Source organism: Lepisosteus platostomus, chromosome 3, assembly GCF_059453375.1.
Source record: "Lepisosteus platostomus isolate fLepPlt1 chromosome 3, fLepPlt1.hap1, whole genome shotgun sequence".
NCBI lineage: Eukaryota > Metazoa > Chordata > Actinopteri > Semionotiformes > Lepisosteidae > Lepisosteus > Lepisosteus platostomus.
In genome coordinates, this window is record NC_142613.1 from 73480734 (window position 1) to 73500654 (window position 19921).

Here is a 19921-nt window from a genome sequence, read left to right on the forward strand (position 1 = left end):
GAGAACAGGAGACACGTCTTTACCAAAGGGGAGTATGGAACAAGCTATCCAGCCATATTGATCAATTATCTAGTAACTACCACGGGCTAGATGGGACGAATAGCTTCCTCTCAATTGTAGCCTTTCTTTTGTTCTTATGTTCTAACATATACACTAAATTATTGTCTTAAGTTTTTGCAATATCACACTTAAACAAACTGTACCCTTCCAGCAACCCCACAAAACCTTTAGATATATACATAATATAACCAAATCTAATATGTGATATAACCAAACCACAACCACACAGCAATATATGGAAATGGTGTTATAATATTTTGTGTTAGATGGATATATCTGAAACACTTAGGTACTTAAATTCTCATTTTATCCTACAGGGATTTAATAATCCAAGTGTCCTGAATTTAAGGCCCACTGTGTTTTCATCTCAACTAATTGAAATGCATTTATGGGATTTTTTAAGTTAATTCCTGTTTCAATTATAACACTAGATGCAGTGGCTCCAAAATACATGCTGTTTCATGGTTTTCTATCTTAGTCTCTTTCATCTTTAAAGTAGCTACACTAAGCTTATGTAAAAATAACGTTTTTGTTCCTACTGTATGTGGGAATAAAAGCTGCACTTTGTGGTTCAATCATCAAAGTGGCTGCATAGCAAACCACTATGATATATATATACACTCAGAATCTAGTGCAATTCAGTATGAATTTAATATAAAAACTACTAACTCAGTTTCCCAGGTATGGGAAAATCAAGAATCTGAATATCTTACCTGCACTAGAATACTAAAAACACACAAGGCCACTACACTCTAACAGAACAAGGCATTTAAGATTATTTAAAGAACTATAAGGATTGCAAAATATATTGTACACAGACAGCACACTGTATATATAAGGATGGTTCAGCAATTCAGCAATGCATTTGGTCAGAAAAGGGTATTTTTATCTAAAGCAATGGTGGGCTAAAATGCACAAGATACACAACATACAAGTAACAGTGGAAAAACCTTCCAACATCCAAAGTGAATCTAGCTTCCTGAGTGTATACGCTATTGGCTCCATTATCAGATAACTCTTAGGTTTACTGTAAATAACATTTTACATTTCATGTGTTTAGCTGTCCATGAAACATTAATGCTGATGGAACAAGTAGAGGTTAATTCCATGATGAAAAGTAAAAAGATGTGCTAAAAAGTAAAAGGATTGATATAGTTGCTGGTCTCATATTTTATCCCCTACACACCCAAACATGTCTCCATGGCCAAAGTGTTTCTTTTCCATCTTGATACTTTTCAACGCGGAATTATCCGCTACATGTTCCCTTGCTGCTCACACATTCCCGCAGCTCTGTGATATGAACTTCAAAATGCCTCTGAGTGGAACAAAATTCCAAATCATCTTACCTGCTTGGCCAGTGGCAATACTGACGGCCGCAAAGAGTCTCTGGGTGTGACTGAGGTCTGAGACTCCATTCACAGCCTCAACTTCAAATGTGTAGTTGGCGTGCGCCAGCAAGTCCATGATGGTGACATAGGTATCGACTAATCCAGACTGCTGGGGTACAAATCCAACATTACTGCCACAGGGCACGCACTCCTCCTGCTCCCAGCTGCAGCGCCGGCACATAATCCTGTAGGTGACATCATTCCGACCTCCGCTGTCTGCAGGAGGACTCCACTCCAGGCTCACAGTGGTCTGGTTGATGTTGTAAATCAAGTTCTGTGGTGCTGATGGGGGTCCTTGTGCAAGTGAAAAAAAAAAGAGTAAATGCATCAAGAACACGTATGTTTAAGAACAGTTGCAGAATTGTGCTTATGCCAAAATGCCAAATATTTTATTACAATGCACTGCGTAATTCTTCTGCTGTCATTTATTGCTGGCTGATGATGTTTGACCTCCGTCTAATTTAATTTAAGAGCAGTTTATAAAATGATGATCAATGACAATAAAGTTATAGTCTATATACTGTACATGGGCTAATTATGTCAAAGTCTAGTATTTTATAAATAAAAGAGTGATTTTATGAACACTTAAGTTTCTTAAAATATGCATAGATGTATTGCTTTCCGGGCTTTTGGTATAGAGAGGCTGCTTGCAGCAATAAGTTACATAGAAAAATCCTCTACTATTAATTTTAACTCTGTGCTCTTATACTCATTATACACAAAAGAGTTAAGCACCTAAATGTTTTGAATATCGGTCTTATATGTCTAAGTACCATAATGACAAAGTATGTATGTTATTGTTACAGTATGTAAACATGAAACGTAAGGAAGATGACACAATTCAGAAAGCCATGATTTTCAGATATAATTTTTCTGGATTTACACAAAACACTGAAACCTTTTTACAGCAGGAAGACTGCTTAGATCTAAGGTTAAATTTATTGGATGACCCAGACAGTTAAACAGTGCACTTTAGTGCCCGTTTCACATCCTGTTTTGAGATATTACTGTTTCTTTCTGTCCAACTTTTAATTTCTTCATCTGGAAATGTATAAATAGCTACAAAAAGGTTTATTTTTGCTAAATCTCTAAGAATGTGGTTCGCCATCATGAGTCAGAGGAATGAAAGTGACCATTAGAAATTATGCACTTTGTTATTTTAATTTAGCTTGTAGTGTAAGTGATCAAAAAACATCAATGCTTACGTATATGGTATAAAGTGACCACAATAATTTGTAAAAGATATATCCAATGCCAAGCAGTTACTTGCAAATGCAGCAGAACTTCAGAAAGCATTTTTAACTCAAAATCCACAAAACATTCTCACACAAAAAGCACTCACAGTGTAATTTATTGATATCTTATGTATCTTAGTTCCATAAAGTTTGTGGTTAAAAGAGTGTAGCCATTTGTAATAATACATATTTATTCCTTATCTCTCTTTCCTAGCGTTAAACCCGCATCAGCAGGGTCCGCTTGTCGGCACACCAGTCTCCATTTGGTGGTTTGAACCAAATCTTTGAGCTGACGTTGCCATTAACTGCGACCGAGAAATACTCCAACCGGCGCGTCGCTCCGCCTGCCGTCGGAGTGGGAGGGAGGAGAACAAAGTAATGTAGCCAATTCATAGAGGGGGATTATTAGGAGGCATCGGAAATTTGGCCAGGACGCCGGGGTTACACCCCTACTCTTTTCGAGAAACACCCTGGGATTTTTAATGACCACAGAGAGTCAGGACCTCGGTTTTACGTCTCATCCGAAGGACGGCGCCTGTTTACAGTATAGTGTCCCCGTCACTATACTGGGTCATTAGGACCGACCTGGACCGCAGGGTGAGCGCCCCCTGCTGGCCCCACTAACACCTCTTCCAGCAGCAACCTTAGTTTTTCCCAGGACGTCTCCCATCCAGGTACTGACCAGGCTCAGTGGGTTAGCTTAGCTTCAGTGGGTTGCCAGCTGTGAGCTGCAGGGTGATATGGCTGCTGGCCACAATAAATATTTATTCCTTATATTGACCTTTAGTCAAAAGACCAGTAGATAATAACAATAACAAACCTAAAAGCACAGCCCCCAGCTTGGTGGGTGCTGTGTGACCTCAAGCGTCTCGAATATTTCTGATCCTATTATTGTTAAAAGCAGGGGTGAATTCATTTTTCCTTTGTACACGTTTAGAATATTACCATAATATTGCCAAAACACAATGCTACATAACTATTATGTCTTGACCCTGACTTCACAGTCAACTCATCTGACTTTTGGCTAGTTATGTTACGGTAGATTTGTCATTTAATAACCTATCATAATGAAATTGTAATCGCAAGTAACTGAGGTTTGATTAAAAAAAGTGTGGGCATGGGATTGCCACTGCAAATGAGCTAACTTAACAGTTAGATATATTTTTATTTCAGAAATGGATAAATTTGTAATTTGGAAAGTCAGAGGTATAAAAAATCCTGACAATCCCGAGTATCTGCACTTAATTTGACTTCTGTGTTCATAGCATTAACAATCTGACTGTCACTAGGAAGCTCCTAGCAAAATAATGAACACACAATATGTGTGAGTAATGATAAATTCTGCCAAGAAAAGCGAAATGCATTTTGGTGTTCCATATTCATGGAGAGTCTATTTCACTGGACATTGAAGACTCCAGAAATAACTTTATTAGCAGAAGCACAGCTCAAAGTAACACACCCGGTTTAAAAACAGTATGAAGCTTTCAATAACAGTAATAATGCACTGGGGAGGTCAAAGAAAAGTTATGTTAAAGTGAAAACATTTTAGGACAAGTACCCCCAATAATTCTGGAAAGTTAATTCCAATGCTTTGAGGAATGTAAATGTGTGAAAGCAGGTCAAAAGTCTTAGCAAATTAATAATGCTGTCATAAAAATTATCCTCCTTTAACCAATGTTCTTATCAACTTATCCACATACTGTTTGAACAATAGCATCCATGTGGATGTAGTTAATGAGATCTTTGTTTAATTAATGCAAGTGACTAATCTGATGGCTGACTGTATAATTCTTGCTGTGCACTTCTCTGATAGGATAGAGATAGTTCTAGTGGGATCCCCTTCTGATCATCCATACTCTAGCATCAAACATTTGCTCCTCCAAAAAGGTAGTCAAGTAAGGGCAAAAGAGGGAAATCAAGTGATTAGTGTTACGGAGAGTGTATTTATATTCACAAGTCTATACCAAAACCAGGAGTGTTCCCTGCTCATCCATGTATGTGTGTGAGCCACAAATAAACCCAATAACATACATTGGCTGGCATTGTTTCTTTAAAATGATTATGGAAACAATATTTCAAGTAGTACAATAGCTTCAAAGCCCCTTCAAAGATTCTGTTGGTTCAAATATGAGGTGACATCATAATTGTAACCTGAAGTTAACAGGAGTGTAACCTAAATTATTTGTTATTAAATAACTAGTCAAGATCTTTAGGGAGAAGTTCCATCTGAACCATGAAGTGGGATATCTCGTCCAATGCTTGACTAATGCTTAACTAGTTCAAGTAGGTACCGTAACTGCGTCACAAGAAGGCTCAATAGCCGAAACGTTTTGTTTCTTTTCTTCTCTTTTCAGCATGAAATAAACCTTTACTTACTGCTTAACTAACTCCAGACCTATTATTTACATTATAAGCATTAGAACATTTTCAGCAACCTGCTGGGAGGGATTTTCAAACATCCTGTATCTCAAATACATTGCTTAGATGATTTCTTTTGTTCTATACATATTCACATAATACTATGTTTACTTTAAATCCAGTTGTTTAGATACTTTACTGTAATAGTTCGGTGGTAACAGAAAACCTGCATCAGCACTGTATCAGTGGGAAGTTTTAATGTAACACATTTCTGAGTCAGCTGCAAATCCTCAGTGGAAAGTACCACTGATTGCACCAGCATACTTCAGTTAATTTATGACCCAGTGTGTGCATTACAGTAAAATAAGTGTAGAGAGAAATACCTTGATATTAAAACAAATAGTTCTGTCACATATTCAAACATTCTTTGAGTTATAAGAGTAAATGTTTAATATTAGTGTCTGCAAAAATTAGGCCATTGATAGAAAATAGTCACATCTTTAAGAAAAAAACCTGACAGTGCCACAAGCTGATTTTGAACTCAGGCTTTTAACACATGTTTAGTAAAGGAATGTCAATATTCACTGGTCTTGCCAGGCACGCATGGGTGTGTCTGCAGAGAGATTGTTCTTCATACATGCATGGAAGGTTGAAGTAAGAGAATACAGCTAAAATACGACACAATTCATCTTGAAACCCCAAAGGAAAAACGATCGGTTCTCAATAAATAACCTCTTTGTTGATATTAAATTTTACTTGTGCAAATGTAACTAGTGTACATAGACAAAATTCCAATACTAAAACTAAAATCTCTAGTATGGTGAAACATATTTCACAACCTAAGTAAGTGAAAACAACTTCACACAGAACTAAAAATATTTAATATATGTACGTCTAGCTTTTTGAAGAAATATATATTGCAAACATACCACAAAACATATTTGGATAATCTAGATAATCTGAACTATTTATGGTATCGTTACACAGGTTGTAATTTCAAAAGGCTCAAAATAGAGGAGATAAAATCTGAGAATATAATCCACCAAGCATGTAAACTCTTTAATTTCCCTACTACTGGACAAATTGTCCAGCAAACACTGGTTTTCAAACACAGATAAATGCCTAAGTGTATTTGCAAAGACTTCACTCCAGTCAAAAATTAATACTTTAAATACAGACTCTGATACTTATTTTTATACAGACTGATCCTTATTTTACCGTAACCCCCAAAGTGTAAGGTTTTATGTTTTTAAATGTTTATTTATTAAACTGTCACTTTTTTCAGTGAACTCTTTTTTCACATCCAATTACTGTATAATGTAACACACTGCAAACTCTTATAAAGAAAAAGTTCAACTGGATATGTTGTATGTTATCAAAATAACAGAGTCCGGTAATAATTAAGACAGAAACGGTCTTTTATAAAATTCATAATCTCTCCATTGAGTATGCACAGGAATTTAGATGTAATGAAAAAATGTCATTGTAAATTATGAAAAACATACTCTTTTAACAAAGTATTGAGTTATGTAATAATTCAAACAGATAAAAATTCAAATACTTTATTTAAAACAGTGTGATGATGTGATTGATGCAATTTTTCCATATGTTTTTAGATCATATGTATAGAAACCACTGAGTAAATAGACTATTCAATTTAATTGTGAATCATTATATAAACAATAGTTTTTTTATATATATAACTGATGTTGCCATGGGTTACTGAAATCCAGATTACCCAAAACTGTCAACTGTCATTGTTATGGACCTGTCATTCATAAAATTATTTGAGCTCTTTTCTGCATTTGACTAAATTTGCATTTATTTCCATTTATGTCAACATTGCTTAGGCACTGCATAGTCTATAATGTAGCTGGAAAAAAATAATGGAATAAGGCCTTCTATGTGGCAATGATGATTAAGAATGTAATATTTGTGTGTTAATATTAAACAGTGAATTTGCTTAACCACTTTATTTATTTTGCTAATTGTTTCTTAAACAGGGATACAAACTTAGGTTTTATTATTTTATCTGTACTTTTTTTTTAACTTCCTCTTTTCACCTTGGTTTGTTGTCCTAACTGCATGCGTGCTCAATTCTACCCCTGGAGGGCAACTGGGTTGGTAAATTTTCATTCCAGCTTGGCTATTAATAACCCAATTAGCTTAACTGGACCAGTTTAACAACTTTTTGCAGTTCTTAAGGTGCTGATGATTTAATGAGCCCTGTAAAACCAGCTGGACTGCAGCTCTCCAGGATTAGAGTAAGGTACCCCTGCCCTTTCACATATCTTCAATTTCAAGATAATAAATTAAGGTTAAAAAGAAGTTAACACTGCAGCCTAACTGCCTCATCCGACTACAATTTACACTTACACATAGTAACATATCCTGTTCTATGCAAAAACGCAAAATATACATGTATCAAATGACAAATGATTTAATGAAAATTAGGCCCTTTAGCCCTCTAAGAGATATCTAAGAGATTTTAGGATGGTTTGCTTTAAAGTCACACTATCTGCCTTCAAAGCAACACTTAACATCTATTTTTTTTTTGCTTGTCCTTGTTTCTCACAATTTTCACTGGAAATGGTGCTTATTTAGGGTTTTGAAGATTATCTTGTCATGATTCCACTTCTGATTAGAGAGACCCAATGAATTTTAAAAACACTTTTAAAAAGAAACCAAGTCTACCCTGAAGCAATGGGCAGGTACTTTCCTGGGGAGTATAAGTGAAAGCCCCCGCCCTATACAGTAATTGAATGTTTTTAGAATTGTATAACGTGTTACAAACTGCAGACATCAGTAAAGACATAGTGCTTCATACTCCCACAAAACAGAACTGTCTGATAGATAAGGAAATGCTGGGAAACTTGAACTGACTCACATGTACTGATCATCCTCCCAAACACTGTGAATGTTTACATCAGACATGACTCAGCATTGCATCCCTGAAGGCTTAACACGTCCCTGATAAACTAAATTACTTAAACAAATGGAACATTACTTTCCTTTTTTTTCCCAAGTCAGCTTTTCTTTATTCTTAGGAAATGGCATCATATTTCATCGCAGACTGTACAAGCCTGTTAGATAATGTGCTGGTATTATGTTTACATATTGGATGTCATCTTTGATTGATTAAAGAGTGATCACTGATCACATGGGAGATATAGCTACATGGAGGGGCAAGGCTTAAAGGTCAAAATTATAGACAGATCTATAGGGAAAACATGCAGAAAAAACATAAAAATGCATATTTACTGGTAAGCGGTTTTGAATGTATAATACATTTTTTAAATGGAAATATTTTTAGCCACATTTATCACTTCAATATTTAAACCCTTACCGCCCTAGAGAATCAACAGATATTAAAATGGAAAGCCTCTTATGCAGGTGACAGATTGCTTTCTGATCCAGAATGTATAACTGCAAATAATCCTGTCAAAAAAGACTCACATTTTTCTAATCCCTTGTTAAAGAAGTCCTGCTCCACCCTTGAAAACCACTGATTTAGTTCATAGCGTGTCTGCTTCCCTTCAGTAGGGCCTATCTTTACTTCTCAAACAATGCATCAACAAGCTTTCTGCTATACCTCTAAAAGGTAGAAATGTCATGGGTTTTGGAGCCCTCTTTCTACCTAATCTACTTACCTCTTTAAACGAATCCTCAAAGCCTTCCACATAATTGCCACACTCACCAGGACAACTAGAAACTGGAGAAGTTGCTGGACTTTAAAGTTAATTGAGATTGTTCAGCAGGGGGGAACACTGAACTTTTTGACCACTAATTATCATGAAAAAGGAAGTGTCTGTCCGTCATCGTTAAAAAAAGATGCTAAAATAACACAGATTTGAGTTGTGAAAAATAACTCTGAGCTGTGCAAAGTGCAGAGAAGAGCTTCACTTAACCCCCTCCCCATACTTTGCTTTAGCCTTTACTGCCAGGAGAGAAGCAGACTAGATCCTGCTATTTAATATGTTGTCTTCTGTCCAGCTTTTGTTTTCCTAGCAACAACACTCACTTGTGCATGCCACAGATGGTGGGTCTGAAATGGCTCTGTAATATCCATCCTCACAATCACACCGGGAAGAGCCTTCTTTGTCATTGAAGCTGTGTGCAGGGCAGCGGGAGCACTGCAGGTCCTGGGAGGATGATTTATAGAATCCACGGCCACAGGCTGCAACAGAAAGAAACATATTTACACTTGAATTAACACCGAGCCCCAACTGTGCTGGATCAGAAAGAAAATTAGTCTCGTGTTCACTTTTCAGTTCACAGCGGACAGCTGGTGATCCAATAAACCTGTCCCTAAGATCCACTCCATCCTCCTTTAGTCAAATTTACCTTTCTTGAAAACAAACAAACAGGACTGCAAAATCAAGGGCTAAGTTCTTGCCTTAAGACATCTGTTTCAAACCTGCTGAAATCAGCTGTGGAGAAAACTATCCCAGCAAACCTTTCATTGTGACCATGCAAAATTTGTGCCAGGTGACACTGTATGGTTTTCCTGTTGAGGTAACAGCCTAAAAGTGTACCTTAGGAACATCTGCGTACAACCTAACAACATCTCTGACTAATAAATACAGGAAAGGTGCAGTTCAAAACAGCACCGTTGTACAGTAACCCAGCCTTGAGGCATTAGAGACAGAACAAGGCAAGACGCTTAACAAGCTACATAATCTATTCGGCAAAAAACTAAACTAAATAATAGTTTTTTGCCATGATTTTTTTTTCAATTAAGGAAAAACAAAGTCTAAAAACTTCCCTTTGAATATTTATATGCAATGCAATTAATGAACAAAAACATTAATCGTGTTATTCAATAAATATTTCAGTCTATGTTGATTTAAGATGTCTTATAATTTTCAAACACAGGAACAGAGAAAAGACAGAAAGGTACAGAGTCTTGCAGGAGAGAGGTATCATGTGACACAGCAGTTGCCATTAGACTTTCTGCAAATCATAACAAAATATGACAGTCTTCCTGTAATTTAATTAATACAATTTTTGCTTCTTCCCAAGCTGAGAACACCTGTGCAACACAAAAATGGGAAAGAATTGACATATTACAGTACAATATACTCATATAACCTCATTATTCATGCTCTTTATTTACAAATACCCTCAAAAGCCTCCAGTAAAGTCACTTCCTCCTAACACAAATGCAATGCTAATTAATGTGTAGAAAGAGCACAGACTGCAACTGTTAATCTTGTCCTCAAATTATCCATATTGTTCCCTTAGATACGTCAAGGAAAGATAACGTCAAACTATCAAACGTACTTGTATTTTGCAGCTTTTTAAATTAAAATGATACTTTCACACTTGCCTATCTATTAACATAAATAATGCAAGCAAGTCTCATTTTTGCTCCCTCCCTCTACAGTGCAAATTAATATATATATATACTGTATAGATATAATATATGGTAAAATGATTCACTCAGTATCAGTGTATATTTACAACACAATATGTCCTTTATTCACTCTCTACCACAATTTCACAATAATATACTAAACTTAAAATGAATACTGAATATGTCATACGTATTAAATATTGCAGGAGCAGGACTTGCAACAGATCAACATAACAAAAAGTAAAAAGGAACTTTCAGTTCTGATGACTCAGTTAACATGTGTTTATTCATCCCTCATGTGTATGCAATTATCATCCATATTTGTATTTAAAATAGCAAAACATAAATGAATATATTCCCAAATCTCAAGCTATTTAATAAACAAGTCATCTTTCATTGAAGGCAATTGAACCATTATATACAGTATATGCCTAATAATGTGATTATAAAGAAATAAATGAGAACTTTTGTTTCAGTAATTCATTTTCATTCTCATAAGAGTTTACTCTCATCCTATTTAAATTCTTAAATAAAAATAATAAAAATTCTTAAACGTATTTACATTTTTCTGTGCAACCAAGTGGTCAGAAGGAGACTGTGGTGGAATCTATATAATTGTCTATTCTGAATCAATATGACCAAAAAACATGGAAAATGTCTGTATTGTAAGATCGTGAACAACACTTCTATATGGGTCTGCTAATATTTTCCCATCCTCAGAAATGTGTTGAGCAGACCTGTAATCTGATACAGTACATGTTCATATAAACAGTATGTGTATAATTTAATAATAAGCAAATATAATTGATTTTGACCCTAATCAGTGATTTTGGATCTGATTATAATTATGCCCAAGTCCAAGTCACAGAATTAGGTCTTCCAATGTGATGGATATAGCACTGTGACATAGGTGCCTTCTTAACTCTAAGAGATTGCACAAACTTTCTTTTGTTTTTAAAGGTTTCAAATGCTTATGAGCTTTGGGAACTGCAATTTGATTCCAAATTTGTTTCCTTGCCATAACTTAAAAACACCACCTTCAGCCTTACAACAATTACTTAAAGCAGTCCTAATTTACATGGACACAAAGCAAACAGTATTCTGCAAGTCTAATAAACAAAAAAAATCCCCCTCATTTTCATTCATATGCAAAACAGTATGCCTAGTATATTTTACCTTTACTGATCAAACTTTATTTATTAATGTGTCAGACAAATGTCAGCGTTTGTCTGACAACAAGGCTACAAATTTCTTCAAATCAAAAACGTCCAAGGAATGGGTAACAATTGCACAACCAAACTCATTTCACTGCTATTCCAGCTTTAATGTGAGTGACATATATAAACATGGCAAACCAGTGAATACATTCCAATCCAAGCAAAGTAATTGCTGTTGGCTAGCAATATTCCCTTACTTGGCTCCATTACCCAAACACACTTTCACTTACACAGTATATTATATTTTTAATGGACTCTTTCCTACTTTTCTTGTCACTTCTTCCTATCACTACCCTGAAAAAACATTGAGCAACTACGTTTATGTAGCAAGTCTTGTAGATGTCAGAATCATATTGTTACACCCATAGCTACATTGCTAGAACATGCCTTTTTACCACAGACATGCACAAGCTTGCTAAACTCAAACCTGTTAATATGTTTTATGTATATACATGTGATCCCCATGAAACAGAAAACCCTGCACTAGACTCAACAACTACAACAATACATACAGTATAGAGTCACTCCCTTCTCTTCCTTTTTAGAAGAAAAGCAAGCTGGGGTTCAATAGGTATAAAGATTAAAACAAAGCTTTTGCAAGTTCTCTTCAAAGATAAGCACAGAACGCTTGCACCTGTAATTTGCCATGCAGTGGTTGGACTTTAATTTTCAGAAAAAGAACACAGTAGTCCTTAGTCAGCTCTGTTTAACATATAGAATTGATATTACAGAAATAGCTCTGGAGTTCAGTGAGGAATGACACTTGGCTCATATTCCTGAAAACATTTCAGTCACAATGCTCATCGTAGTGCTTTTGGTAAAACAAAGGAATTCAATCTCATTGGGACAAAAATATTCTTATTAGTTGTAGATACTAGTTTTCTACTCAGCTACTTAACATTCTTGAATTGTATCCAAGTGCTTAAAATGTTTGGTGATTAGATGACAATCTGAAGAAAAGCCAAAAAACAGAGAGATGGATGAGATTCAAAACCGAAGCCGACATTTTGTGACAGTCTGACATACCATTTCCTTTAGCTGTGGCTGAGTTGATAATTATTACTAATGTCCATGTGTGACGCCATGACACTGAAACTGTTTTTCTTTCGTTAAAGTAGTACTTTGATAGACAGATTAGATTTTACTAGAAGCCTTGAAGCTAGTATTACCATAACCTACAGAACTGCAACTTTTCATTTTTGAACTTGCAAAATTTGAAAAAGCCACCCTCCCATTAACCTTTAAATGAAATCAAGTGGGTATCTTTGTAGACCATCAAGTGCAGACAGAATCTAGAGTCCATGGGGATGAAAGACTTATATCAGATTTCTAACTTTTTTGGCTTCAGTTGATGATGGGAATGATTTAGCTTCTGAAATATGACAAATCGAGAGGCACAACAATCGTTACCAACTTCGGTAAAGAAGAATTTTTGAAGCACTCACTCAAGATTAACCCCCGTCCCTCTCTCATAATTATGTGTTAAATCCGCCTCATTGTCACTGTGGATATGGAGAAAAATGCACTGCAGCAAGCGGTAGAAAGACATGCAAAAGAAACTTAGAGATAGCACCCCATTAGAGTGATAAAGGAGGTACCAAGAAAGAGCAGCTGACAGGATGAGCAGACAACACCAGTGCTGATGAATGCCAGGTGGAATGGGTCAAACATGATAAAAGAAACAGTTTATTTTCTTATTTCAAACACTGCCTTCTTGTTTAAACACTCGCCACAGAAACGGTGGGGAAATGTGTTTGTGAACATTATGTTTAAACATGGTTGTACAAAGATGTGAAGCTTGGCCCAGCCTGTTTTGAAATTTATTTATAGTTTTGAGGAGAAATTTAGATACCCTTAACAAATTAAGTAAAAATATTTTAACCCAAGTGTATTTAACAGCATACTTCTTTATACTGTGTTATCCTAATGTACAGTAGATAAAAAATGTATTTATTACTATAATTATTGGGCTATTTCTACATTGTTTTCTGACATCCATGTATCGTTTTATAGTAAAATACAGCAAAAAAAGTTTCTTCATCAAAACAATAGCCTGGATACACATATACTATATAGAGTATATTGTACACACACGCTGCCCATGCAAAATATTTAAAGACATTTTTAATTGTTTTATTCCTGTCTTTCGTTATGCATAAATGCAAATCTATGGTGATCTTACTGAAATGTTGGCCATTATGTTTCAAGCATACCACATGTCCTGACAGATCTGTATTTTGTAACACAAAAAGTAGACTTTAGCTTTAAAAATTTGTGTAGAGGAATACATTATATTACTAACAAGGAACTCCTGACAATAGTTAGATTTGATTGGTAAATGTAATGGGTTAGCTACAACAACACTTCCATTTTGTCTGCGTGTTGTATAGTTTACTTTGAGTCTTTGTAATCGTGGTTTTTGTAACCTCTCATCAATACGAAATAAAGATTGCAACTCTTATTTGTATTATTAATATCGAAAGTTGTTTTTTAAATCGAGAGAAAAAACACCACCAGAGCCTATATACAGAGTATATATAGATATATTATGATGCTCATAATATATATACTGCAAATGGTAATTCCTGTCTATGTCTACAATGTCTAAAGCTTTTGCAGATATATAGTTATATATTTCAAGAGCATATGCAAAGAACATTAAGTTAAGTACAGGAGGTGTTCAAAAATTTGACCAGCTGTTGAAATAAACTAAGCATTACATCACAATGTTATAACCACAATGAATCATTAAATTAATTTCTGAAAGCAGAGGTATTCCAACAACCTGTAAATCTGACTGCCCTTTCAAAAATCTTTAATAGCATTTGGCCTTTTCTAATTAAACCAGCATTCAGCAAATTAGTATTTTTTCTTGCTATTTTAGACTGAAACATGATCCAATTAAAACAATCTATGGTACAACCATTAAATGCTCTCCACAAGTACAAACTGCCTACTGTATGGACCACAAGACTCAGACATTAACGTTTTCCCTTTTCACCCTTTATATGCAGAAGAGCGCTTTCAGGATATAGATCTACTGTACCTTGCTCATCCAAACAATGTGTGAATATTTCCTAATTAAAAACTCAGTATTGTAATTGCACTTCCTTTCTTTGTTTACCATGGAAGCTTTTTTATTGAACAGAAACCTACATGTATACATAAATACTTCGTTAAATATATGTAGAGCAACAGGTGTTTAGAGACATTTTTACTCTGTAGAAAGCCCATGCCCCAAATTCAAATTCTACAACTCAATACTTTGTAAAGCACGTATTAAAAACATGTATTATGCTGAACATCTGTGCTTTAACCCCAGACATTTTAATCTTCCACCTTAAAAAGAAAAGGCGCCTATCCAGATCCTGGAAACAGTGGCTGAATTCACAAAGGAAACTAAAGCATTGAAATCCTCTTGGAAAACACAGCTCTGGGTGGGATTGTGTTTCACAAAGTCTGCCACTTCCAAGCGAGGTGATTCCAGCTCCCATACCTATAAACAAAAAGATATTCTGGAGAGAAACTAAAGCTGGCAAAAATGAAAATCTCAGAAAGGTAGCAGTTGATTAAAAGCCTTAGAAACACCAGATTAAAAGGGTAAGAATGATCATATGTTCCCTTATTCACATAAAGCACACACATTACCTGAGATGAGCTGGCTGACTTAGTTGTGTCGGAAACACTGTTTCATTCATCGTTCTTACCTGTGCCTAGCTGGAGATAAGTAGCTTTGCAACAGGAACCCTGAAAAGCTTAGCGATTTCTTACACTGCGTTTATCTGGCCACAGAATGCCAATTATCAGCATGGTTATAAACCCCTTTAATTGATGTGGGTAACAGCATTACACTCTCTTTATAGCTACACTCATTTCATTTTTTTGGATGAAGCTAAAGTTTTATTGTCTTTATTCTTTCTTAGGCTACCCAAAACACAGCATAATGATTTTTCTCAACTCTCAACTGTGAACCATTAAAGAAGATTTTCAGTGTGTATCCAGTGATGCTGGATACTGTTTTCCTTGCATTGATCGACTGCTTTTTGCATTTTGAATTAAAGTACAGGTATGGTCTGAAGATCTCTTCATCTCATGTTTGAAATACATATGAATAATATTCATAAATCTTTATGTCTGAAAGTATGGTGAAATAGAGGCATTTTAAATCCAAATTTAAATGTGTAGCAAAGTACAGGAAAACTGTAAAAGCTGGTTGTTGTTTTTAAACAAGCATGTTCTTCTCATAGTTATACAGCCTTCTATTTTGTCTTGAGTGCACATACTGTTTACAGTCTCCTGAACAAGCAGCTAGGCATTCTATTAAAAAAACTCCTAAGGGCATCTGAGGGATATTCTGATGGGACAGCAGGTTGACTTTTTGGAATTTTGTAAAAAACATTCCTCTGATAAAAAGGCAGAAAAAGATTTTAAAAATGCACTACAATTACCACTACTGTATTTTACATTCCTGGCTCCCTAAAAATAATAATTATGAGTGTGCATGTGTTACTAAATTGCTTCCCTCTAGAACATGCATAGAATATTTCCTTAAAATAAACATATAGTAGGAAACCACCTGATATAGCAGGAAAAATGGGCATGGAATAAAAACAATAGAAACATCTTGTTAACAATCTGTATCATGTAATAAACAGATGTATGATTTCCCTATAAACTGCAATGTTTGTTTATGAATAAGACTGATGCAGTTTCTGACTGTCAATTAGTGCAACTAACAGGGTATTATAGAGGCAGTATAAATTGCTACAAATGCAAGTGGTTCTGAATAAAAACACAAATAAAGTAATAATAATTTTGAAAAAGTGAATAAAATACATTTCATTTAAACCTCTAAAATGTGTCAAGATATTTAATATGCATGTGTCAAAACTGATTCATTTATAGTATATATATACTATAATATATATATAGTATATTATATATATATTTTGGTAAGGTATATTCAAAGGATTTGCAAAACAGTTTTTTTTTAAATCAAGGAATTATTCTAATGAATGCTTTAATTTTTACTTAAGCACGAACTATACTGTAAATAAATAGTCTATATTTTTATCTTGTATTATCACGTTTAAAGTTATGTTACACTGTGTAAGTGAAGTCTTCCTGACACTGAACATTTTCATGCCTAATTACATCTAACATAGTTCATTTAACTTGCAGTGGAAAAAAAAAACTATCAAACTTATCATAGGTAATGGGAGATCTGGTCTGTTTGGCAATATGCTTAATAAAGGAATAAGATAAAAAGGGAAAAAAATATATTAATTATTTCAAAGATAAAGGTTGAAGGCCAGAGGGCCTGTAGAAGTTTCTGCCTCCTACTACCAAGACTAATCTGCTGTAAAAAAGGCCCCGTCTTCCAAGGAGAATATTATCTGCACATTCCCTGCAAGCTCCTCCGTCAGGCCGCTGTGACAGGAACAGCTGGGCAGACGGACAATGTTAAACCAGTTGCTAGCTGCGCTTCTCTTGCTCCTGCGCTCAGTCTCAAACAAAAGGACAGCGCTCTCCTCCACCCACAACTCCCGGCTCGCGGCCTGGCTCTGTGCTCCATGCACCTCCTACTGCCAAACAACGCCACCAGAGCCTCAACGGAGTGTGAAGGGATCAATACCCACATGGAGAATTCTTTTGTCTTATTGGCACCTCAGTCAAAATGTTAAAAATCAAGTCGCGAATTCAAAGTTAAATGCAACACTTAAAAGAACATAAATTACGTTTGCGGCATTTAGATTTGGAGATTCTGATTTTACATGAGCCTTCTTCTTCGTGCCATCATCATGCGATGCATAGCAATCATTCCCATCGTTATACTTGTTTTTCGTGGGGATACTGAAAATTACAGGCTTTGCATTTCCACATAAACGCGCTTTCTACTACAATGTTGTTTTCTTTGTTTAGCTGTTTGGTTGGTTCTTGTGCAAATCGACGTGGCTGATGAGTTGAGACAAAAAGCAAGTGTGTGAAAAAAAGGCAGCAAAAATCAAATTTCATTTTAATTAATGCAAAACAAGCTTTCTATTTATACAACTTTTTTTTCAAAAAGCTAGTATTTCAAATGCCTCAAGGACGTGCATGCAACAATGTGAAGAAATTCAATACAGCAGCAATATAATTGAGGGACACAAAAAAACTCATATGATTAATGATGCAATGACGAGTCAATGTAAAAAGCAAAAAAAAAAATTGCCACCACTGCCACCTACTCCAGATAATAAAAAGGGTGGAAGTTAACTTCAGTTTTTGTTTTTCATGTCACCTTTTCTTGAAAAAAAGTGCCACCTCCTACTATGCATCTGGAGCAGATAAACTCACATGAACTGCCTGCGCACTATTTTGGCACCCTATTCTAATTTTGTGTGCACATTTTTTAGATTTAATATTTCAAAAAATGTTTTAATTTCATCAATTGTTTTGAAAATATGCATCTCTTAAAAACTACTTTTTGCAATGTATTGAAAAATACCTGAATAAACTAATGCAGTTGACACGAACAAATAAAGAATCTTACCAAATTGCAGCAAACTTATCTAGAAAACTGCTTAATAGGTCTACTTTAACTGACTTCCTTTATAACTGTTTTTTTGTTCATTTTCAGAGAGTAAATCCTTGACATTACAGTATATACTTAAGTGGAACAAATAACAAAGTGTTTAAATTTGAAATAGAACAGTACCACCAGCTGAGTGAAAATAAATGTTTTGGAAATATAAAGAAATAATTTACAGATGCTACAAATAAAGAAGTCAAAATGTCTGTAAAGCTGATTTTTTTTTATGAAAACACATTGAACAAATTGTATATACAGATACAGCCCATTTCTAAAAGTTCTGTAAAACTCAGAACTTAAATGACGAACTTACAAAATGTGATTTTGAATCACAGACTTTTGAAAAATACATCCAATATAAAAAACTGATTAAAAAATATCATGCACAAAAAAAAAATGAAGTTAAGCCTGTACAAACCTTGTCATTTATATCGTCACGTAAAGGCCATAAAATTATTTTTAAAAGGACTAGATACAGTATAACTGAACCTGATGAAACGTTCACATAACAAATTTGGTTTTCTGTCCTGTTCAAGAAGTAACACACTTTTCTTTCACACTGCCTGTATAGCTGCTGGAACTAACTCATGAACAGTATATATGAATATTAAGCAGTGGATTATAAAAATAATCCACTTTATGGTTGTGAACATGCAAAACTTGTTAAATGAACTATTTATGAAAGTGGACTTCTAAACTTGGACATACAGGTCATCTATGAATAATGTGTTTTTTTTATTTTATTTCAATTTTAAGACATTTTCAGGAGGATATAATAATATCTGTGTTATCAATAAATGGCCAACATTTGTAGATATCACAGATATAAATATATATCCAGTACGGACACAGAAGGCCATGAAATAACCAACAATGCCAGGGGCAAATACCCTATCGCCCTAACTACACGCCGTAGTGCCTCTCTAATCTTCCAAACCCTTGAGGTAATCAGTTATCTGTCAGCCCTCCAGTTACCATCACTGACTGGTGCTTACTGGTCACTGCCTCAGATGGTCACTGCCTACAGCTGCACAGTTACGATTACTACACTTACTTTCTTCCAAAAATGACTCCTTATTTTAAAACTTGTCATGGTTTCTACTATAGAGCTCCCAGGACTAAGAAATGTCATTCTACTAAACTAAGTTTAACTCGAATTTTCAATCAGACCTTTTGCCCAGGTAGGGTTGCGGGTGTTTTTTTCATTCTGCCAGTATCACAGTGATCCCAGTTCCAATGGTGCAGGTCAATGCGGTCACCAAGATAGGCCACAACCATTAAATCACCTCTTCAAACATGCTTTAGGCCATTGAATAATTTCTGTTTACATTTCTGCTAACCAAACACTGTCTTTAACAAAGACGTACCACCCAATATTAATCCTGTTGGATGTCCCAGAAAAAACAAATTCACAGAAAATACCATTTTTACATTGTTATTATTTTAGTTTAATAATAACCATATTTAAATGTGCATTTAAGGAATAATATGATCCTTTTTTTTGGCAACGAATTAGTTGTATCTTGCTCCTGGGCAATGCGATCCTGAGAACTCTGAACTCCCACTCAAAATATTTTTTCAGTAGGCATCACTAAATGATGTTTTTAGAAAATGCAGCATCCTGTCAAAGTAATTTCCAAATGCCTGGAGTGAAAAGAGGCATCAATGTTCCATCTAGTAATCCTGCCAATGTAATGTTCAGCACTTCGACCCCTTATAAACTGTTCTGATATGAA

The 19921-nt window shown here is 35.1% G+C and overlaps 1 protein-coding gene across 2 annotated transcripts in view; it reads right to left on the reverse strand.

The window, feature by feature from the left end:
- The window catches only part of epha7 (eph receptor A7), a 74451-nt gene that overhangs the window by 43142 nt on the left and 11388 nt on the right, over positions 1–19921 (reverse strand). For both annotated transcript variants that reach the window (XM_088626777.1, XM_088626776.1), the window contains exons 4-5: positions 9063–9218; positions 1407–1742 (exon numbers count right to left, since the gene is read on the reverse strand). In XM_088626777.1, the coding sequence (XP_088482903.1) occupies positions 1407–1742; positions 9063–9218 (492 nt within the window). The remainder of the gene's footprint in view (positions 1–1406; positions 1743–9062; positions 9219–19921) is intronic.